Source organism: Onychomys torridus, chromosome 4 (genome assembly GCF_903995425.1).
Source record: "Onychomys torridus chromosome 4, mOncTor1.1, whole genome shotgun sequence".
NCBI classification, from domain to species: Eukaryota; Metazoa; Chordata; class Mammalia; order Rodentia; family Cricetidae; genus Onychomys; species Onychomys torridus.
Window position 1 is genome coordinate 39,181,592 of NC_050446.1, and position 25,015 is coordinate 39,206,606.

Below are 25,015 nucleotides of genomic sequence, written 5' to 3' on the forward strand. Positions count from 1 at the left end.
TAATGCAGGGCAAGGTTCAAGGGAAAGAGAGCTTAGGGGAGCAGGAGATCCCATCTGGATCAAGAACAGAAAGGGAGAACAAGGAATAACAGACCATGATAAATGAAGACCACATGAGAACAGGAAGAAGCAAAGTGCTAGAGAGGTCCCCAGAAATCCACAATGATACATCCTCTGTAGACTGCTGGCAATGGTGGAGAGAAAGCCTGATCTGACCTAGTCTGGTGATCAGATGACTAAACACCCTAGCAGTCGTCTTGGAACTCTCATCCAATAACTGATGGAAGTGGATGCAGAGATCCTCGGCTAGGACCCAGATGGAGCTCCAGGTGTCCAACTGTCGAGAAAGAGGAGGGATTGTAAGAGTGTGAATTGTTGAGATCAAGATTGGAAAAAGCACAGGGACAAATATCCAAATGAATGGCAGCACATGAATTATGAACCAAAGGCTGTGGAGCCCCCAGCTGGATCAGGCCCTCTGGATAAGTGAGACAGTTGAATAGCTTGAACTATTTGGGAGGCACCCAGGCAGTGGGACCCGGACCTGTCCTTAGTGCATGAGCTGGCTGTTTGGAACCTTGGGCTTACACAGGGACACTTTGCTCAGCCTGGAAGGAGGGGACTGTACCTGCCTGTACTGAATCTACCAGGTTGAGCTGAATCCCCAGGGGAGTCTTGGCCCTGGAGGAGATTAGAATGGAGGGGAGGGGTTGGGGGGAAGTTTGGGGTGGAGGCGGGAGGAAGGAGGACAGGGGAATTAAAACACAAATATAATTTTAAAAAAAGATTATGATGGTACTGAAAAATTCCAATTGGAGCCATGTTTTTATCCTGTAGCTCAATGCATTAAATGTTTGTGATGAAGCTGGTGTAAATAAGCCTACTATAAATCTATAGCATATAACTATAAAAAAAAAAGAATGCCCAGCAGAAGGCATGTTTCCATGGATAAACACATTATCTTATAGGCAGTGGGGAATTTCCCCACACCCAGTTTAACCATGCCAGATATCAGAGAGAGATAGCAACATCGAGTATGAAAAGGCCTAGCAGAATCAAAAGCCATTCCAGGGTGTGTAGTCTTGGGGGCCTTGCCTACCCAAGAATTATCCACCAGGAGGTTGCCTCCTGGTGAGCAGACACCCTGAACCTCCATCATCACCTGTTGCCCCCCCTGACATGGCTACTGCCAATTTTGGTTTCTTTTCAATTCATATCCCCCCCAAATTATGCAATGTACCATAAAGTATCCAATGATTTAACCTATTCCAAGAAAGCATAAACATTAATTTACAAAATTTTCTTATTATTTTTTCTCCTTTGTAATATATTTTTTATTATATTTGTGTTTTAATTTTATACATCAGCCATGGGTTCCCCTGTCCTCCCCCCTCCTGCCCCCATCTCTATCTCTCCTCCATCCCCTCCCCTCCATCCCCATCTCCTCCAGGGCCAAGACTCCCCTGGTGGATTCAGTACAGGGCTGGAGAGATGGCTCAGCCGTTAAAGGCTAGGCTCACAACCAAAAATACAAAATGTTTTTGATAAGACCTAACACATTGAGAAATTTGGCATTTTGATTATGAGCCCTAAACAAGTCTCATTGGCCTCAAAATATTTCAGGCCCAACATAAAAGGTATTACATTTGGGGAGATATTAAATTTAATAACAGCATAAAATGTGGCCTGAGATAAAGCCCATTATTTTCAGTGTTCTGAAAGTTGACAAGGATTAGGAACACTAGAAGGATGATTAATCATGTTTTGTACAAACTCCCTATTACTACAAGTCACAGTAGAAATTGGGAAAAGCTTTTCATCATGATTCTTATGTTTGTATCCTTTCATGTATGACATAATTCTTTTTAATTCTGCCTATGCAAATCAAATGTGTATTTTACCTATTCTATATTACAGAAGGAAATAATAAGTAATGTTTTTAATTAGGGCATTTTCTTATCTCATGCATTGATTTGATAATGATGGCCAAATAATGATAATGATGCAAAGCTCTTTTTTCATATGTCCTCTCTGTACCCGTCGGATCTGCCTCCCACATTCTCCCAGTTGACTTTGGCCCTTAGTTCTGCAGAGTCTAATCCAGTCTGACTCTGATGTTCTGACTGAAATGAGAGGTGGGCCTACTGACCCAATCCTGGACTTACATTTTCAGGTCAGTTAGAGTGGGCAAACTGAACTGAGTGGTGGCACACACCTTTAAACCCAGCACTCGGGAGACAGAGGCAGATGGATCTCTGTGAGTTCAAGGCCAGCCTGGTCCACAGATCGAATTCAAGGACAGGCTCCAAAGCTACACAGAGAAACCCTGTCTTGAAAAAACAGAAAGGGGGGGGGGGGCAAACTGGCAAATGTATTACTTGACTGTGGTTTAGAGAGTGATTATAAGGGCTTTCTCATTTCTCTACACATACAAGTCTCTGCACTGATGATACTAGAAATGGCAACATGATGATTTCTAAAATGATAGAAAAATTTTAATGATATTTGTATAAATGTAATAAAACTATTAATATATTGAGAGTTAGACTTTGTAACTCACTGTAACACCAATTAATCTTGAAAAGTTAAAAGTAAATAAATTTTAAACTATCCTGGTTTTGAGGAATGGTGTTTTTGAGGCAAGGTAAATGGTGGGAAATCGGTATTTCCTATTATTTTTATGAGAAAATAAGTATTAGAAAATTAGAAAATTGGGAGATAGTAATACAAAGAACATTGAATGAGGAATTCTAGTGTCTAGGTTCTGCCATTGTGTGTTCGTTTGACCTTGAGTATGTGCTTTATCCTCTCAGTCCTGATGCTTTGTTTCAGAACTGCTCAATAGAATTTCTCCAATAGAGGAAGCATTCTATAGTGATGCTTCCTAATCAGCAAGCTATTGTATTGAATGCTAGTAATGTGGCTACTGCAATTAATAAATTTTTATTAACTTAAATTTGTGTAGACACAGGTTAAAGGCTAAGATATTAGATAGCAAGATTTTATCCAATAAGTATAAATTATATATACATTGTGTACTTCATTATAATATTATTTTTAAACTTGCTATATTTAAATACTAGACCATACAAGCTCTATTTTTTTTATTAAAGGACCAAAATTAATTAGCATATATTAAGCACCTTGAATTCACACTCATTTAAATAATGTTAACCTCATCAAATAATTTCTGTGTTTTCAGTCTTTTGAAATGTAAAGATGACAGCATTTTTAATACATTTCCCTTTCAGTTAAAGAAAAGAACAGCTTGTCATCCCCAGAGATGAGCCTGAAATTCTTTAGCCTCCAGTGTCAGCCATTGTAATCACTTTCTTATATGTTCCTTCATCTTCTTCGTTCTCTTCAGGTCATGTACTTGGTTGTCAAAATCACAACTCTGTGAAGATTCACATTTTACTATGTACCCAGACTGTGGTTGTCAAAGCAGAAGGGAAAGTATGACTTCGTTGACTAACTTCCCATCATTTAAAGCTCATAGGGCTCAAATGGGCCATTCGTGCTCCATGTTCACCATGTCGTCCTTCCCAAGTCCAGTCACTCTTTCTAAGTGACAGTTCACTCCTGATCTCTCTCAAATTTTTAGCATCCCCTCTGTGACCCTAACTGCTATGTTTCCTGTTTCTCAGTTTTATTAAAATTTTGTAACAGTCAAAAATATCTTTCACAGGTTCTCACAAGCACATTCATTTGTCAGCTCAGCCTTCTCCACCTTGCTTCTGATGAAAGTTAGCATCCCAGTTGTGCACCAGATCCTGTCTCTGTGCATCTACTCAAGGATTTTGCTCTGTCAAAACACCTTCTTTCATCGTTGTATCAGTCCTTTGTTCTGTGTTACATCATTTTATTAACATACTGTCAAGTCACAATCTTAAAAAATAACAGCTTTGATACCATGACTATTGTCAGTACACATTTTGTTTTTCTTTGCAATAGAATGTTGTAGAGAAGTTCTCTATACTATATGTCTCTACTACCTTTTATCCACTTCTCCCTAAGTACCTATCCCAATAGGCTCCCTCCCCACTTTAATCCACTAAACTCATTATTGCCACTAGTGCCATCCACAATGAATAAAGAACATGGTATCTTATTGGTCTATAATGCACTTAGTGCAGGAATAGCAACATTTGATAGAATGGGTGATGCCCTTATCTATAGTGTACTCTCTTTGCTTAGCTCTGAAACAACAGTCTCTGGGTGTTTCTACAGTCTCTGGAGTCAGTCCTTACCTGGTAATTATTTTTATTATTTACCAGTTCTTCCAGTTCTCTCTGATTTCCTTATGTTGAGACTACTACTTAAATCATAACCATGTACTCTCTATTCACTTTTTATACTTTCTATACTCATGTTCTTAGTAATATCATCCAATCTTAGAATTTTAAACCGTTTTCCAAATTTATTTTCTAAACTTAACTCAAGTATTGTTCATCTTCCTATCTTGTGTCTCCACTTGAATATTTGCTAGGTATCTAAACTGAGCATTTTGAAAGTTTAAGCCAAATTATATATAATCTCATTTCTTTACCTTTCTCCATTTTTGTAATTAAAATTTTAAGACAAGAAACAAATGGCATGTTTCCAGGAGTATATAAGTATCTCTGAGTTTTCCTTAAAATCAACTGTAATTGTATTTTCCAATTTTAATTAACAGATAAATACATTCTTATAATTGAACAGGCCCAAGCAATCTATTATTTCATCTTATATCTTATGGAGAATAAAAGCCAGATAGATATACTGGTTTATTAAGTATCTATCACCTCACTTTTCTTCTGGGACTATATCTTTACCATTTTCTTACTTGTGTTCTTCAAACCTTCCAGGCATTCTGATCCTCAAGACTATAGCACTGGCTGGTCTGCCTTTCTTGGTTATCCTCCAGTTATTTCTCTCATCCCCCTGGAGATTTCCCCAGTGGCTCTTCCCTCAGGGCCTGTGTGAAAGCTCAGTCTATAATTGCCACCCTTGCCTTCCCTCTTGGTCACCTCAGACATTTTGTGTTCATGCAAAATTTTTTTCATAGATCTTCTTCTTTCTAAAATAATGTGGAATTAAATATTTAACCTTTAATTTTTTTTATTTCCTAGGAGAATATATGCTCTAAAAGCCTAATTCATCTACTGGTATACTTTAGGGGTCTTTTATAAAAATACATGTGTTTATTTCAGAACTGAAATAGGTTTTACTTCTTAAGGATATTTATTTATATTATTTATGCACATTACATTTTTCAATGCATTTTACTCTTTGAGAAAATATGTGCTTTAAAACAGGGTTAATATCTTAATTACTTATCTGTTTTATCAACATGTGGCTCTTTAACTTGTAAAGCAAAAGTTAAATTATCCAAAGGGGATTATTTCCCCAAATGGCCAGGTATTATCACTTGTTTTCTGAGAACTATAGAAGCTGTGACAAGTTTTCCTAGGTAATGGGAAGTAAATAATGATGGCCACTCTTTAATCACTTTATAAATGTTTGATATTTTCCTGATATACCTGATTTACAAGATAAGACCCTCATCAATTGAAATATATCTTCTCTTTTATCTTTAAACTTTAGTCTAGTGCATCTTTACATATACCTGTAGAAATTGTAGAAATACTAAATAATGAACTTCCCCTTCTACACATGGCTTTACGGGGCACTATTGTGCTTAATACAAAAATAGATTTTGTTTTAGGTGAAACATGTATCATTCTATCTAAATATCTTCTTGTGCATAAAATAAACTAATGTATCAATTGTATGCTTTATATTCATATTGATTCTAGTTTAGAATGACAGTCAAGTACTAATTTTAATTATACAACTTAAAAGTTCTTTATCATTCTTTTAAATACTTTTAAATACATTGATGTAATCTAAGATGACCAGAGGTAGAATTTTAGGGAGTGCTTTCTGATTTGTTTCTTTCAAATATCTGTCATTGACAAAAGTAAAGTGGAATTAATCTGAGGGAAAATAACATTTACCTAAACCTCAGTTCATTTGCTATTGATTCAGACAGAAGCTTCCTTTTGTAATAGTATGAGTCATGAGGCATATATCAGTCATGAAAACTTATGGCATAAATTATCCTTTCTAGAAAGACATGATATAGAGGAATAAAGACAGTAATACTTAAAAATAGCAAAGTGCTAGATACTTTTCCTTTCTTCTCTTTGTTTTATGATAGAAATTGAATTCAGGGCCTTATACATGATAGACAAGCACCTTTACAGTGAGCTATGTGTATCTCAGCCCTAGAACACTGATATTTTCTGCATACCTTTGCAGCTATGGTATTTGTATCAATGTATGGCACAAAACAGGGCACCACCCTAACACTGGTAGGGGTAAGAATTTAAAAATGCCCATCACTCATCTACTTCATCCACACTGTAAAATAGGTACTGTTTTCTTCCCCAGTGATGAGGGAAAATGAAAGCTTTAGGGGACCGGATGGATTTTCAAAGGTTAAGGAGCCACTAAGTCACAGAACCTGTGGTCTTAGCCCTTCTACACATGGCTTTATGGGGGCCGGGGGAAGAGTTTTTTGTCATTAATGCCTGGCATTACAATGAAATATGTGCCAACAAAAACTTCCCTGCAGGAGAAGAGGAAGATTCCTGCTGTACCAAATGGAACAGCAGCTCATGGGGAAGCAGAGCCACATGGAGGACATAGCGGCCCTGAGCTCCAGCGAACCGGAAGGTTAGTGAGAACCACTTGTATGGGACTTACATGGTATGTCACTCTTATCTGTCAGGAATTGTTGTTTCTAGACCTAATTTATTTTATAGTTTTAATAGCTACCCTTTGAGAGTGAAATGCCAATTAATTTGCTTTCTCTGAAGTGTGTAATGATTGTCACTACTGTTAAAACAGAGCAGTGGCTACACCATTCCATCTTATCCTAATCTTTCATTTTGTGAAGCATAAAATACATTCACAAAGTCTTAGAATGAATCTAAGAAAACTGTCAGTTGACGCTTCCAAAACAGCTTGTCGAAAGCTTCAAGTTCAAGATGGAAATATAACTAAATACCAAGAATTAAGTCTTGTAGACCTTACCTCATTAGATGCTAGTAGGGTGTATGTAATGGTGGTTTTTATTATTATGCCTGTGATTTGAAAGAGCTATATGATTTATTTTTCTAATCACACACCTTTGAAGAGATGAAAGCTTCAATTTATTTCATAAAATGTTTTTTTATGGGTTTTTGACAGCTTGTCTTTCTGCAAGCAATGTGTGAGGAGAAAATCAGAAACCCTTGGGTGGATGTCTCTTCAGGGAACTTGTGTGGACAGCCTCCCTATAATTAAAGACAATTGCCAAGGCTTTGTACTAATGGTGGCCCTCCCCTTGGGCCATTTTCTGTACTGCTTGCAGTATGCCCACTGAGCTGACTTTCCAGTTCCTGACAACTCTCCATTGTAATTCTGTGTTTTCCTTGATTGCTGTTTGTCTCTGAGGAAATGTCCTTTAGCCTCTTCCTTGGCTTCATACCTATTTTTAGACGGTTCAAGTTTTTCCTTTTTTCTTCACTGGAAGCTTTGTTATTTATTCATCCTGTTTGCTTTCATACTTTCAAATACAGTCTTTTTTTTTTTTTTTTTTTTTTTTTTTTGGTGGTGGTATATTTTTTTTCTTTTTCTCTCAGGTGTAACATGCCACATAGCTTAGATTTTTTTTTCGAGTTCACTTTCCTTACTGCTTCCTAAATCCTCCCAGGTCACCAATATCCGGTATCTTCGCTTCTCCAGAGTTCTTCCACAGATTCTGTTGCTGACATGACTTGAAGTATCCATTACTCATCTGCTCTCCTGGAGTTGCTGGTGCACATCTGGGCTGCTCTTGCACTTTCTTCTGTAACGAACTCCCATTTCTGGATTTAGATCTTTACTGATAAAAGCACATTTATTACACAGCTATATAACAACTCTTCAGACTAATGTATGATCTAATAAGTGATTAATTACAAAGGAGTGGTCTAATATAAAATGCTATCAAAACTATAAATATTAATTACTAATTAATAGTTCATAACTATCTCAAATTATTTTTAGAACTAGGGTATAAATCATAAATGGAAGCTAGTAGAACAAATCTACTTTGACAAGGTAACATACTATTCAGAAATAGAAACTATTCAGCATTAACATGCATATGTTTTACCAAACACAGTTAGAGTAGCCGGTAAGAATTTGTATATGTATACAGTCCACATGTTCTCTGGAAGCAACTGAGTTTCAAATGTCCTTTTGTCTCAAAGTTTATTCTTCTCAATCCTTTCTGGTTGAAGAAATCACTAGACAAACAGTGATTTTGCACTCACATATTACTAGATAGTTACTAATAGACAATTATTACGTCTCCATCAGATCAGGGGAATTAAAATAGTAGGAAAGGGCTGGCAAGATGGCTCCGTGCCAAGCCTGACTGCCTGAGTCATCCCCAGAACCCACATGGTACAAGCAGAGAGCTGACTTCCTCAAGTTGTCCACTGACAACACACACACACACACACACACACACACACACACACACACACACACATAAAATAAATAAATGAATGAATGAATGAATGAATGAAAAAAAATTAGTTATTTTGAGTATAATTCCAAGGTCAAATAGAACTTGATTCTTAAGAAAACAATTATTTTTGAGATAACACTGCAAAGAATAATCATAAACTAACTCAAATTTAATTTTTATATTACAAGAAGGTCAGCACAGTTTCATAATTACAGAACCTCACAGGTTTTTGATTTATTACTTTCTTTGAGACAAGGTCTTGCTGTATGTTCCAGATTGGTCTCAAATTCACAACCCTTCTGTCTCCTGCCTCTGGAGTGCTGGGCGAATTGTCATGTGCCACCCTGTCCAGCTAAAAAATATTTTTTTTAATTATTGACCTTCACATAGGAACCATATTGCAGTCTTACTTTAAGATCACATCTTTATTCTGTGGAATGAAATGAAATTTTAATGTCAAATATTAAATTCTAATGTTATCAAATATTCAAATAATGAGAATCCCTACTTATTAATGTTCCTATTCTTAAGACATTAAAGAACATTAGCACTCAGATTTTAAGCATCAATTTACAATTTAAAACCCCTGAACCAAAAACAAACCCTTTGAAGTGTTTCAAGGTGTTTTTCTTTGTCATATTTGGAATAAGTGAATTATTTCCAGGAAAGGTCATTATTATCTTGTAATTGATAGGTGTTAAAATGTGTGTTGGCAGTATTAGATAAAAATAACATTTATCTAGTTTGATTATATTAGGTTAACGTCTTAGTTTTCTATAACTAAAAACAACCTCAGAGTCTATCTGTCTCTATTGAATATTGATATCCACATGCCCATTTAGTTGTCCTCTTAGGTAAGTTTTTGTTGAGGGACTTTTTTATTGGCAGAGGGACTAGGTGACTGGAGTTGTGATTGAACACAGCTTTATTCTCTTTAAGGTGATGTTTACTACTAGCATTCACAAAGACCAGTTGTCTCTCTGTCTCGTTTTCTGCTATGCTAAATTAAGGGTAAAGTATTAGAAAATACTTCTAAGGTTGACAGTGAAGGCCTGAGTTTAGATGGTGTGGGTTAATAAAGAAATGACACAAACATTGGAATAACCTATGAATCTCACATTATTTGAAATTTGACTGATGAATCCCCAGATCTTGTTGGAGAAAACCTGATGTTTTTTTAGTTGTAGGCACGATATTTGGGGTATTGTAGTAGTGCAAAGCTATTCTTGTAGGTCATTATAATGCAACATGGTAGACTAATATGGGTCTCATCTCTGCTGATGGAAAATATTACTGTGACCGGGCAACAGAAAAAAATGCACATTTTAACTTATGTGCTTTTATCTTTGGGTTTCACTATTGTGTTTTTCCCCCATGTCTTAGGATTTTTGGGGGACTTATATTAGATATCAAAAGAAAAGCTCCATTCTTCTGGAGTGACTTCAGAGATGCTTTCAGCCTGCAGTGTTTAGCATCTTTCCTGTTTCTCTACTGCGCATGCATGTCTCCTGTCATCACCTTTGGAGGACTCTTGGGAGAGGCAACTGAAGGTCGTATAGTATGTATTATGCTTTTCTCTGAACTTCGAACCTTAATCTGTTTCTTTTCTTTTTTTTTTTAAGATTTGTAGTTATGTAAGTGAGCATTGGATTTGGGTTTTGAAGAGAGATTTGATACATGGTCCAACAAATAAACTTCCTATGAAATTCCTAGATGGCTAGTGGAGCTGGTGATCTGGGAATAAGAATGTCTTGGAAATACTTTGAATCTTATACAAGACTATGGCCTGATGCCACATCCCTTGATCTAAAATTCTACATCAGTTTTAAGTTCAGTCTATTTTTCAAAAAATCTGAGCCATGCTTCTGTTTAGACACTGATTCTGAAAATATTTAAATATTTTGTAAAGCAATAAAAAATGAAGCAAGAAGGTATAAATTATACTTCCCAGTGGCTGTCACTAATTTTCTACTACCACATGCTATTTTCTCAGCTTCATTTCCCATATTCTGCCTAGGGTTGCTAGGAATAACACGGTGAAGGGTAAAAATGTGAGCCAACATATGTGAAATGTTTATACCTATTACAGTGACTGCCTATTTAGCTTAGGTAATGGATCCATTCATATAATTTTTTTTCACAGAGTGCAATCGAATCCCTCTTTGGAGCATCTATGACTGGGATAGCCTATTCTCTTTTTGGTGGACAGCCCCTTACCATATTAGGCAGTACAGGACCTGTTTTGGTGTTCGAAAAGATTTTGTTTAAATTTTGCAAGTAAGTATTATTACTCTTGCCTACTATATGCTTTTCCATTGGTGTGGGTTTTTTTTTCTTCACCCAACATCAATTCTGGAGATCTGTGGGGAGAAGTGAAATTGGCTGGTATTCAGTTTTTTAGTTTTGTCTCTCAATCGAAATGAAGGAAAAGTTAAAGATTTATGCATATATTGTACATGTAATATTTATTAAAAAACAAGATTCAGTTTTAAGCACCAAAAAAACCTCCACTAGTTTATCCCATTAGATTTCTCTATAGACAAAGTTTTAGAGACGTGGTTACTCACTTTGACTTCCTGAACTAGGCTTATTTCCACGGTAGCAAGATATAAAATGACCTTCTTCCCACACTTTCCCATTACTCCTAGAGAATATGGGCTGTCATACTTGTCTTTACGAGCCAGCATTGGGCTTTGGACTGCAACCTTGTGTATCATCCTTGTGGCCACTGATGCGAGTTCCCTTGTCTGCTATATCACTCGGTTTACTGAAGAAGCTTTTGCTTCTCTTATTTGCATCATTTTTATCTATGAAGCCTTGGAGAAACTGTTTGAACTCAGTGAAGCCTACCCAATCAATATGCACAACGATTTGGAACTGCTGACACAGTACTCGTAAGTCCGATTTCCGCTCTTGGCCGCCAGGCTTTTCTTTTCACAAATATTGCTATTGTTTAAGAAATACGATGACCTGACTCAGCACAGAGTATGCCTTAAATTGATTCATGACTTGACTTTTAGAGCTGAACAGGATTTTAAGTCGTCTAATCAGCCACACATCTGATCCTTGGGTTCTTGTTACAGCATCTCCGCCAGGAACATCGTTCTTAAGCTCTGTCTGTTTGTCGAGTGTTTTGTAAAATAAACACATAATTAACCAAGTCAGTATAAATACAGATTGGTTTTCTTTCTCCAAACAGTGTCGTTTTGCTTTTCTTTTAAGTTCAGATTTAAAGTAACTAAGTGAAAGAACTCTTCAATTCTAAGTTGTAGTAGTTTGATGTTTGAAATTGTGATTAAAAACAGATGAAAACAACAAACTTAAGGTTTAATTTTGCTTTTGGATGTTTGTGATAAACATTTTTAAGTATTGATTACTGAAGAAGATATTACAGTTCAAGACTGAGGAGGAATTAGAGCTTTCTAATTGTGGTACACTAGAAACCGGGAATTGCTCAGACACTGAACCTATAGAGTATACATGATCAGTAATTAGTACTTTTATTTAAGTTTAGGATTTTTGTTCAGTTTATGTGGAATTTCACAGAGAAAATGTTTGCAGTGATGCATTTTTCAGCAGGCATTTTAACCTCTATTCCAGCCACCAACACCACTTAGATGTCAAAATTACATAATAATAGTTTAATATTATAACTTTTAAAGAGTGAGATAATGATTCATTGTTAAAAAATGACATGATTCTTAGTATTTAACATTTTCTTTGCCTTTGGAGGAAAACAAAGTACCTCTAATTGGAAGCAAGAAAATTCAAGATTTTACAGGTAGAATAATTTTCCACATAAAAATAATATTGATAGTATTGTGAATAAGGCCATGAAGAAAATAGGTAGGTGTCTGGACACTCGAGAAGAGGCAGATAAAAGAGTAATTTGGTCAGAAGTACACGTTGTACAGACACATGCCAGCATTCCTTTTATGGATTGACGGATTGGTGAGCACATTGCTATAATGCACATGTGGCAGTCAGAGGACAACTTGAAAGCATCTTTTCTCTCTTTCTGGACATTGAACTTGGGTTGTCAGGCTTGGTGTAAGCACCTTTACCTGCTGAGCCATGCCAATGCCCAATATTATGTTTGTTGGAAAGAAAGTAGAACTGAATTTGGTTATCTTTGTTAGGATATATAATCATCTCTGGTTATAGTCTCAAACCAGTGGTAATTTAATGCTAGTCACTATACTAGAAGCTAGTATAGCCACAGTGAGTAATATTCTTACATCAAATTCTTACTTTATTCTTACTATGTATGACAGAACATAGAGAGATAGAATAAAGAGATGAGCGCTATGTTGAGATATTGGTACAGAATGTTAAGGTGCCACATCAGATGAGTACCTCACTTTGACATGACCGTTGGAGGAAAGTGTTAAAGAGTAGGATAGGGATGGTGTTCACATAGAAGACATGCCCAGGATATTGGAGAGTCACTGAAGCTTTAAAACATTTGAAATCAGATTGATAGTGGTAAAGCCAAAAATGCCGCCCAGGTCTTATTAACTTGATATAATTTTTAGTGCATTGACAAATACCAATAAATTGTCTGAGAGAAAACATGTAGAACATATAAAGCAGATAAAAAGCTGTGGTAGGAAGGCACTAACTGTTCTTGCAACTTTGGTAGCAGCTTCTTAGGCATGTAAACTGGAAAACACAGTTGAATATCCTTTCATGCAGAAAGAAAAGTCTTAAGCAAGGTTTGAGCCCTAGATAATGTAATTAGCTTAAAGTTAGAGTCACGAGATTATTGATGGAAGGTAGGTTTAAAAATGATGACAGTTGCTGGGCGGTGGTGGCGCACGCCTGTAATCCCAGCACTCGGGAGGCAGAGGCAGGTGGATCTCTGTGAGTTCGAGGCCAGCGAAAGGCTCCAAAGCTACAGAGAAACCCTGTCTCGAAAAACCAAAAAAAAAAAAAAAAAGGAAAGAAAGAAAAACTGATGACAGTTGTAGAAGGCAAGAGACGAGACCAGAAAGCATCACAACTCCTTAGAGAAGAAAAGAGAGCTGACAAAATTAAGGAAAAACTTTTTAAAAGATCATTATTAGCTCTAAGAAACGGTTATATTGAGAGAGAAGATAGAATGAGAAGCCATTTAGCCAAAAATTAACAAAAGAGAAGGTGGCAGATGAATGGAGAAAGTATGCCTAGGCCATTTGGGTGTCAAGGGAGTGAAACTACACTTGAGGAGGGCAGTAGAATCATTGGTAGGACAGTTTACGGTGTAAAAGAATGACTTTGAAATGAGGAATGAAAGCCGATGCAAAGGAAATCACAGAGATGTCAGAAACAGGGTGAGTAACACAGAGTCAGAGCTTTCAAGGAGTCAAAAAAAAAAAAAAAATGACAAGGGCCAGACAGGTGGTAGCAATAAATACAACTAATGAAACATGGATGCCTGAAAGTGGAGCTCACTGTGTCCATGGGCCTTACTTAGCATGGTGATCAAAAGACAAGGGGCCCAGGTCCTGATGTCCCCATGTTTCCATCTCTGCTTCTTTAAAAAAATCAAGTCTTTCTTAAAAATTAATTTTTGGTTAGTCTATACATTGTTAGGCTTCATAGTGAAATTTTCAAACAGAAGTTGTCTTGTTGACTCTCCTTTCCACTCTTCTCCACCACCCTCCTGTTCCTGTACCTCTCTACTCCCCTCAGCCTCCTTCCATACACTGGGTTCCATTGCCCTCCTCTGGTCCTCTAACACCCCTGTTTCCCTGTCAGCGGAAAAACATTAAAAGCTAGGAGAACATGGGAGAGAATCTTCACAACTCCCCTTTCCCTTGGAGAGCACAGGCCACTGTGACTAGCTGTGTAGCACTAGGCACGGAGTGTGTGTTGCTCTCTGGGCCCATCGCCCACACTTGGCTCTTCACCAATGGTAAGGGGCTAGAAAGGCTGATTCAGCAGGACGGACAGTGAAGTCTTGCTGTCAGTGGCACCTCAAATAAGCATTGCAGAAACTGAATGACAGTCTCCCTGGGCACAGTACTGACCACAGGCTGGCACTGTCCTGACTCCTTATCTGTTTTTACATTGTGGTTCTTTGCCAAATGTACTCCAGTTTGAATATACACACCCATTAAACAGCTCTAAATTCTACCATTGGAATTAATTTTATGAATTGAACAGCCTATGAGCACATGACTTTTATCAGGTCTTGTCATGACTTGCTTTCTCGAGAAGCAAAATCAGTCTTTTTGTTATACATCATGTGCTTTTGATTATTTGTGGAAAGGAATTTGAAACTGGCTGCTAAGGACAGCCATTTCATTACAATAATGTTTTGTGCATTCTCTCTGCTTCATGAAGTCTGTGTGACATTGTAGCAATTGTCTTGTCCTGTCACTGTGACCATTAGTTTTAAGGCTCATCTTAATAACATCAAGTTTTCTACATTAGATATTACTGGCTTCATGCTTTCACAGGTTTCATTTTAAAAGTTCCTAGAAAATGTTATGGCCTGGACACACTACATCTGAGATTGTGATTTTTGCAAACTGGATGTTCCTGTAATTGCATATATGTTACATTATATATGCCATATGTTGTATTCGGGAAGAAGATATTGGGAAAATGCCAGCATCCTTAGGTTCTACATTTCAGATATGCTTTGTAAAATTTGGCCCTTCTATTCTATATTCAAATTTCCCTATAGTATACCAACCAAATAGCAAAATGTTCTTGAATTAAATAAACAATAATAAAAATTCCCTGGCTTTTCTGGCATCTTAACCTTACAATGTGGTAATACAATGTGGTAATATGTAGACCTTACATTTGAGAATACACACTTCCTTTTTATTGAGCCAAGAGCAAGTGTCAAGATAATCTATTTAGTTTTAAGTATATTTTACACCAGATGATCAAACTGAATATGTCACATTAGCAATAAGTAATGAGTTTAAAGGAATCATTTTTTCCCTGGTAGCTTTGATTTTAAGGAATGGCAAAAAATAAAATGTTATGCTTGTGTAAGATGAACTGTTTCTTCAGTATGTAGTAAGGTTCTCAAGGATGGCTACTAAAGAAAGAGTGGGGAAGCATGCACAGGACAAGAAGGGAGATAGGGGTCACCATGGGTAAGGATGGGAACTAGCCAGGAGATGCTGGCAGTGGGGGAGGAGAATATATGAGAACAATGTATGGTACCTATATATGAAAATGACATTGTCAAAGCCACTACTTTGCACACTAACCTAAAAAAATCTAAGTTTTAAAAAATGCATACATTATACTTTGCAAATATATGAGTTAAAGCAAAAATCAGGGTATATTACCTGAGTTTCTCATATATATGTAGATTAAAGTTTAAAACATACTTTCCAAGTTCCTTTTTTTTTTTACTTTCTAAATTTATTCTTCTCTCATATATTACATCCCGACTGCAGTTTCCCCTCCCTCCTCACCTACCAGTCGCCACCTCATCCATGTCCACTCCTCCTCCATTTCCCTTCAGAAAAAGCACGCCTCCCAGGGACATCAAACAAACAGGGCATATCAAGTTGCAATAAGACTAGGCACCTCCCCTCATACAATGCTGCATGAGGCAACCCAGTAGGAGGAAAAGGGTCCCCAAAGCAGGCAAATGAATCAGAGACAGCCCCCAGTTCCCATATGTAGAGGTCCTAGGTCACACACCTGATTGTTGGTTCAGTCTCTGTGAGCCCTTATGAGCCCTGCTTAGTTGGTTCTGTAGGTTTTCTTGTGGCGTCCTTGACCTCTCTGGCTCCTACAAATCCTTCCCCCTCTTCTGCAGGATTCCCCAAGCTCTGCCTAATATTTGGCTGTGGGCCTCTGCATCTGTTTCCATCATTTGCAGGATGAAGCCTCACTGATGACAACTGGCAATTGGGCTAGGCACCAATCTATGAGTATAGCAGAATATCATTAGGCATCTTATGCTGATTTTTTTGTCTTTTTTTTTTTCAATGTTACTTGCCTCTATCCTAGGTCTCTGGGCCATCCAGCCTCTTGTTCCTAATTCAGGCAGTGTCAGTGGAGGGTCACGGCATGGCTCTCAAGCTGGACCAGACGTTGGTTGGTCACTGTTTCTGTTTCACCTTTACTCCAGCACATCTTGCAGGCAGGACAAATTATAGGTCGAAGATCTTATGGCAGGGTTGAAGTCCCAGTCACTCCACTGGAAGTCTTGCTTGTTTACAGAAGATGGCTGTGTCAAGCTCCATATCCCCATTACTAGGAGTATTCACTAGGGTCACATTCGGAGGGTCCTGGGAATTTCCATTGCACTAAGCTTATTAGCTCGTCTCTGAGATGCCCCTCAGTTTCTGTTTCTGTCCCCACTCTTTGACCTGTCAAACAGCAGCTGATAAGGCAGTGAGGACTGAGAAAAGACAAGGCAGAGAATAGAATTGGGAAGACTGTCAGTAAATACTGCAGCCCTGAATTTATTCCTCATGGCCTTTATGTACAGAAAGCAAGGAGGCAAAAAGACCTCCTTCTCTTAAGGACACCATGGTTCAAGGTACAGACAAGGGTAAATATCTCCTTAATTCTCAGAATATCTGGTGACCACAGCCTTTGACAAAACACCCTGTTATTCAGTCCTGAGGAGCAAAGACAAGCTTGAACTCTCTGACCCCAAGTCAAGATGGAATCACGCCACAAGATGGAGTCGCTGTGGGCTCCCACACACTCACTCCGTCCTGTCTACCCTATTTTCTCTTCCCAGGGACGTTCTACTTGCTCCTTTCCAAGTATCTGTGTTGGTAATTTGATGGGGATTGTGTTGAGTCTGTAGATTGTTTTTGGTAAGATTGCCATTTTTACTATGTTAATCCTGCCTATCCATGAGCATGGGAGATCTTTCCATTTTCTAACATCTTCTTCAATTTCTTTTTTTCAGGGACTTAAAGTTCTTGTCATATAGGCCCTTCACATGCTTAGTTAGGGTAACCCCAAGGTATTTTATATAATTTGTGGCTATTGTAAAGGGTGATGTATCTCTGATTTCCTTCTCAGCCTGTTTGTCTATTTTATATAGGAGGGCTACTGATTTTTTTTAGTTAATCTTGTATCCTGCTATGTTGCTGAAGGTTTTTATTAGCTGTATCAGTTCCTTGGTTGAATTTTTGGGGTCACTCATATATACTATCATGTCATCTGCAAATAGGGAAAGCTTGACTTCTTCCTTTCCAATTTGTATCCCCCTAATCTCCTTATGTTATCTTATAGCTCTGGTTAGAACTTCAAGTACTATATTGAATAAGTATGGGGAGAGGGGACAGCCTTGCCTTGTTCCTGATTTTAGTGGTATTGCTTTGAGTTTCTCTCCATTTAATTTGATGTTGGCTATTGTCTTGCTGTAAATTGCCTTTATTATGTTTAGGTATGTTCCCTGTATTCCTGAACACTCCAAGACCTTTATCATGAAAGGGTGTTGGATTTTGTCAAATGCCTTTTCTGCATCTAGTGAGATGATCATGTGGTTTTTTTCTTTGAGTATGTTTATATGGTGTATTGCATTGACAGACTTTCGTATGTTGAACCACCCTTGCATCCCTGGAATGAAGCCTACTTGATCATGATGGATAATTGTTTTGATGTGTTCTTGGAGTCTGTTTGCCAGAATTTTATTGAGAATTTTTGCATCAATGTTCATGAGGGAGATAGGTCTGTAGTTCTCTTTCTTTGTTACATCTTTGTTTGGTTTAGGAGTCAGGGTAATTGTAGCCTCCTAGAATGAGTTTGGTAATACTCTTTCTGCTTCTATTGTATGAAACAATTTAAAGAGTATTGGTATTATGTCTTCTTTGAAGATCTGGTAGAATTCTGCAGTGAAACTGTCTGGTCCTGGGCTTTTTTTGGTTGGGAGACTTTTAATGACTGATTCTATTTCCTTAGGGGTTATTGGACTAATTAAATGGTTTATCTGGTCTTGATTTAACTTAGGTATGTGGTACCTATCCAGAAATTATCCATTTCTTTTTAGATTTTCCAGTTTTGTGGAGTAGAGGTTTTTGAAGTATGACCTGATGATTCTCTGGATTTCCTCATTGTCTGTTGTTATGTCCCCCTTTTCATTTCTAATTTTGTTAATTTGCATGCTCTCTCTCTGTCTTTTGGTTAGCTTGGATAAGGGCTTGTCTATCTTGTTGATCTTCTCAAAGAACCAACTCTTTGTTTCATTAATCCAAGTTTCTAAAGGAGAGTGCCTATACCAAGTGCTGAGAAATACTTTTTGCTTTTGCTCCTGTTGACAGTCTCATTTTTTTCTATGTTCCAATACCTACTTTATCCTCCTTTATATATGAAAAGATAGTCACTTTTTAAAATAAATGCTACTGATTGGTATTATACTCAGTGTCTTTTCTCTTAGTTACACAACTAGATTTCAGTCTTGTTTAAGGTTTAAAAGCTTAAGTAACAATTTTGTTCCTCATAATCCTACCATAATGCTACAGAAATGGTCAAGTCAGGGGAGAGGAGCTTGGGCCTGCCTCAAGTTGGTATTCCATGCTTTGTGGACTCACATGGGAGGCCTTACCCTTTCTGAAAAAGGAGGTGGGGAGAGGGAACAAGATGAGAGGAAGGAGGGGAAACTGGTTGGTATGTAAAATAAATAAAAAATAATAATAAAAAAGTAAAAATTGAAAAAAATGGTCAAGGCATACTTAAAGCAAAACACTTAACCACATAAAATAAAATAAAGTAAATTTGAAAAATGAATCATCTAATTCTTTTTTTTATTAAACACTTGCTGTCTTTGTTTTCTGCTCTTGATTTTGAACTCAATTGTTTTTAAAACTGATGCATACATACATTTTGTCATTCAGTGTTTGAAAACATATGTACATTGTATACTGTTGAAATCTGTGTAAAATTATTTATTCAGCATTGTTGTTTCTTTATGGTGGAAACATTCAAACTGCTTCTAGCTTTTTGAATAAGAACAATATGTTATCATTACTTATAGTCGCTCTGCTGTGCAGCAGGACTTCTTGCTTCTGTATAACAATAGCTTATTATGATTCATGAAGCTTTTCCATATCCCCTGCTAAGCAGCTCTCCCCAGACTCTGGTAGCCAACATTCTGCTTTCAGCCTCTATGGGACTAACATTTTTAATTCCATATGAGTGCAAACATGTGGTGGTTTTCTTATTGTTCCTGGCTTATTTCCCTTAACACAATGACCATGCATGTTCATAAAGATGATAAATTATATGGCATTTTTAGAGAAATAGTATCTCACATAGACAATAAATATGAGAGTGCAGATGTGTCTTTGACAGAGTGATTTCATTTTCTTTGGGTATATAACCATTAGTGGGACTGATGGATATGGTAATTCTGTTTTTAATTCCTTGAGATTATGGTGTTCCACAATGATTTTATTAATTTACATTCCCATCATATAAAGAGTTCAGTTTTCTCCACATTCTGGGCGGCACTCTTGTCTTGGTATAGTATTTGTTCCATCAGTAGTGAAGTGATTTCTCTTTATGGTTTAGATTTGTGTGTGACTGACAGTTCTTATGGAGCATTTTGTTCACACACTGGTTGGAAGATATTTGTCTTCCTTGGAAAGACGTCAGTTTAGATCTGTTGTCTAATTCTAAATTGGGCTATGATCATTTTGTCATTACCTCTGCTCCTGAATTGTGTTCTTTGTGTATTTTGGTTATTAATACTTGCCAGTAATAATCTTTTTAAACAGTGTATCCCATTCTGTTGGTTGGCTGGTCCCTCTGCAGAAGCTGTGCAGTGTCTTCATTTTGCTTTGATTTCCTGTCCTTTCAAGTCACACTCCCCAGCTCTTCGCCCATTCCTATATCTTAAAGCATTTCTCTGTTTTCTAGTAGAAGTTCCATAGTGTTGGGTCTCCTAATATTTAGGTCTTTAATATATTTTGTTCTGTGTTTTGTATATGGTGAGAAATTGGGGTTTATTTTCATTCATGTACTGACTTATGCTAATGCTAAAGTTGTTTCCAGGAGCAATGGTATCAAAAATAGTTCATTCTTCAACTGTTTCTTTCTTGCTGGCCCTCTAACAAGCTGTGACACATTCAGGAGCAGAGCTGGTGTATCTTCATCTTTCTACCTCCCAACACGCTGGGAGCTGTGTAGATGCCCCTGCACCCTTGCAGACTGTGTCTGTCAGGAATTTGTTCTCATGTCTACTCTCAGCCATTTTACTTCCCTGTGACTATAGTTTGATTGACAGGTCATAAATAGACTAATCTTTCACATTTTCTTGTCAAAGACAATGAGAGGTAGAACATTACATCATTAATCAATATTTAAAATAGAGTTCTCTCCTTACAAATTAACCAAATAGTCACATGTTATACACCAGATTTTGGTGAGATAGAAAGACTATTCTTAGAGAGTTCACAGTCTATGAAGTACTGACCCAATTTCCCTTTGCTTCTGAGCTGACCTAAATTTAAGGATGTAGTCTGAAGTATTTAAAGTGGAACTTAATGGTGTTTCAATTTACATTAAAATATCCCAGCATCAATAGTAAGATAATTTCATTTTCCTGCCTGGAGAAGCTGATGTTCTGACCTAGAATCCAACTAGCATTAAATCAGACAAGCGTTATTCTAGAAAGAGCCCCCACAACTTTCTAAAGTTCCTCTGAAAAAGGTTTATGTTTGCTCAAGTTTTGTGAAGCAGATAATATTTGCTTTTAAAAAACAAGTTAGTGGTTTGTGATTTATCAATAATCAAATAAGGCATAAGTGGAGTTTTTCAACTGTAATGCTTTTTTCTAAGTAGATGGTATGATCTCTCTATACTAGTCAGCTTTTTCTTTCCTGCTGGACACATTGCCTTGAATCCCATATAAAAGTAATGTCATGCATTTGTATATGATTTGATTCATTTACTCAAGGTATCTGCCATTCCTGTTGTAAAGTTTTGATCAAATTATTTTGAGTCATGTAATGTTCCATGTCCTGTTCATTTCTTCATTATTCACAGCTTTGCTGGATATTTTAAGGGTCACAGCTACTTTAGTCATCTTTAGAAGCTTTTCTAATAATTTGTATCAGTGGAAGGAAATTTCCTTTAGCCATGAAAATTAACATTCTAATTGCTCTGAACAAGATACTTGTAAGATACTTAATAACTAGCCAAAATCAGTTAGTTTAGAATATTTTCCTATTAATAAATGCCTTTCTTGGTAATATAAGGTGTTCTACTTACACATTTTACATTTACTAGTTAGCATACAGAAAAAAATCAAATGGAAAGGGTATCTGTTTGTGTGTGCATGTGTGTGAGAGAGAGAGAGAGAGGAAGAGAGAGAGGTGTTTTATATAAAATACATATTCTGTGGTATGGCTTTATTATTTTTATAACACAGAATACTATTTAAATAAGAAACATAAATATGTTTGGCTTCTATAAACATGATACTGTAATTTTTATATTTTGTATTAATATATATTGTGTTATGAAGCACTCTTGTGGGCTAATTTAGTCAATAAAAATGCTTGAAAAGGTAAAAAAAAAAAAACCTTCCAGTTTAGTTCACAAAGGAGGGGACTATTAATAACCTCCAAGGCAAAGCAACAGCATCTGTAGCCTAGGAACTAAAATTAGTGACAATGCTGAAGGGAGTTCTACCAAACCATGCTTTCCAGAAGACAGCCATGGGTGTGCTTGTGTCGGGAAGATGAATCACCTCCATTAACCTCAGGAGAAAAGTAAATAAATAAATAAATAAAAGCAAAGACTTCTGCATGTGGGTATTTTAATTGCAATGTTTATCTAATCATTTTGTGGCCATTTATATAAACAAGATTGTTGGGAGAACTTGCTTTTCTGTGGGAAGCAAAGAATAGCAGAAGACATTTTTTATAAGAAGTGTATTTCAAGCCAATTGATCCATTTATACATGGCATTTTATACTGTTTTTAAAAAAAATCACACTATCATCTCATTAGATGCAGAAAAGGGCTTTTTTTCCCCACAAAATCCCAAAACCTCTTCTGATAAAAGTCCTAGAGAATCTAGGTGCATGGTGGAATATACATCATTAATGGCAATATACAGGAATCCTACTGCCAAAATCATGTAAATAGAGAAAAACTCAGAGGAATTTCTATTAAAATAAGGAACACAACAAGGATGTTCACTCTCTTTATTCTTGTTCAGTATATTGCTTGAAGAGTTAGAGCAATAAGATAAGTGAAAGAGGTCAAGGGGTACAAACAGGGAAAGAAGTAAATTACCCCAATGTACAGATGATATAACTCTCTTTATAAAAGTACCTGCATACTCCACCAGGAAAATTCTACAGTTGGTAAATTATGAAGCAAAGTAGCAGCATACAAAGTCAACATGTGAAAATCAGCAGCTTTCCTATATACAAATGACAAACAGACTGAGAAAGAAATCAGGGAAACAATTACATTCACAGTAGCCTCAAAATATCTTAGAATAAATTTTACTAAGGAAGTAAAAGATAGCTTTATAAAATAAAAACTTTAAGATAAAGTAATTAAAGAAGATACATGCTCCTGAGTTGTTAGGAATAATAGTGTGAAAATGGCCAGGCTCCCAAAAGCAAACTTTAGACTCACAGAAATCCCCATCAAAATTCCAATTCAATTATCACAGAAATTGAAAAAATAATCTTGAATTTTATTTGGAAGCATGCACACAAATGCACACACACACACACACACACACACACAGAGAGAGAGAGAGAGAGAGAGAGAGAGAGAGAGAGAGAGAGAGAGAGAGAGAGAGAGACAGAGACAGAGAGAGAGAGAGAGAGACAGAGAGAGAGAGACAGAGAGAGAGACAGAGAGCACAATCTTGAATAAAAAAGAAACTAGCAGAGGTATCATTATCCCTGATTTTAAGTTTATAACTACAGAACTATATTAACAATTTAGAGAAAAACAATAATGTAGCAAAGAAGTGGTCCTTTCATGATTCTTCTACTTTCCATTTCAGGGGCATGTGATATTCACAACAGCAATAATAACCACAATGAACATACAAAACATCTGATTAGCAGTTACTTATGATGGATCCTATCTTGGGGCTTTTGCCAATATTAATTTGTTTGCTCTTACCATAACCTGTGAACTTGGTGACTATCATCACCATTTTATACATGAAGGAACTTTAACATAGACTGCCTAAGTATCATATCCAAGAACATTCAGCTAAATATTTGATTTGAATGAATAAGTTTGGCTGAAAAATCCAATATTGTGAATATATACCTAAAGAATAGTCTGTAGCTGGAGTTTTCTCCATTCCCACCTGGGCCCGCAGCCACTCAGAACCAAATAAACACACAGAGGCTAGAAGTTGATTGTTTGCACTTCCTGTTATATTAGGTAATATTATTTCCTTCTTGGGTTTCTAAGGGAGTTGAAGATTAGGTAGCTATAGTTAGTTAAAGATTAGATGTTATAGTTATAGTTTTCTTTGTTAAGAATTTCAGAAAAGAAACTCACTAAAGAGGTGTAAAGTGTATAAATTCGAAAGACATTATAAGATAGTTCTCTGTTCGTAATATATTCAGGTACATTTTGGACTTAGCAAAATAGGATAGATAACAGAATGTTTTATCTGAGTTTGTCAAATGCAAATGGACTAGACATTGTTGGGGTATTTATTGTTTATATATAGTATATAGTTATCATGCTTATTGTTTGTAGTTTTTCTTATATTAGTTATAACTTCTTTTTATTAGAATAAAAAGGAGAAATGTGGTGATATTTTATTTGTGCTGAAATGTGATATTTTATTTGTATGTTAATAAATAAAGTTTGCCTGGAGATCAAAGGTCACATAGCAAGCCATAAACAGAAGTCAGGCGGTGGTAGCACATGCTGTTAATCTGACCACATGGCAGGCAGAGTCTGGTGTCAAGGACACAGCCAAGCATGGTGACACGAGCCTTTAATCCCAGTACCAACCATAGAGACCTAGAGGTCTGTATAGACAGGCAGTGATGAGGAAGTGATGTGTCTGGGCTTAGAGCCAATGAGAAGGCAGAACAGGAAGGCAATATAAGCACAGGTCAGACAGGAAGAAGCTCTCTGGGGAAGCTACTATGTGGTGGTAAGCTAAGGCTAGTCATGGCTATTCACTATTTCTCTGATCTATTCAGCTATTACCCCTGTATTTGGCTCCATGTTTCTTATTTAATAAGACTGTTTAGAAATTTGCCCACAATTTATACTTCCATATTATTGATAGAGTCCCTAGAAATTGGTTTGGGTGAAATTAACAAGAATTTGTTCTTCACTCAGGCTTTATCCCCTCAGAGCTTACTTCTGATTTTTGTTTTATTTCTTTGCTTTAGATTTTATGTTGGCTCTGAATACTTTGAATTGAGTTCATAACAAGGGAGGATATGAAGTTTTCCTCATTTTATTCTTGATTCATGTTTAAGAGAATGAGAGCCCAGGATTCAGAAGTCCCTTTTGAGCCTTCAGGGGTAGTACAGAGATTGTT

The 25,015-nt window shown here is 36.7% G+C and overlaps 1 protein-coding gene across 6 annotated transcripts in view; it reads left to right on the plus strand.

Moving 5' to 3' along the window:
* Slc4a10 (solute carrier family 4 member 10) overlaps positions 1 to 25,015 on the plus strand; it is a 276,084-nt gene that overhangs the window by 203,191 nt on the left and 47,878 nt on the right. For all 6 annotated transcript variants that reach the window (XM_036185514.1, XM_036185518.1, XM_036185516.1 and 3 more), the window contains 4 exons: positions 6,620 to 6,720; positions 9,929 to 10,103; positions 10,689 to 10,822; positions 11,194 to 11,439. In XM_036185514.1, coding sequence (XP_036041407.1) covers positions 6,620 to 6,720; positions 9,929 to 10,103; positions 10,689 to 10,822; positions 11,194 to 11,439 — 656 coding nt within the window. The remainder of the gene's footprint in view (positions 1 to 6,619; positions 6,721 to 9,928; positions 10,104 to 10,688; positions 10,823 to 11,193; positions 11,440 to 25,015) is intronic.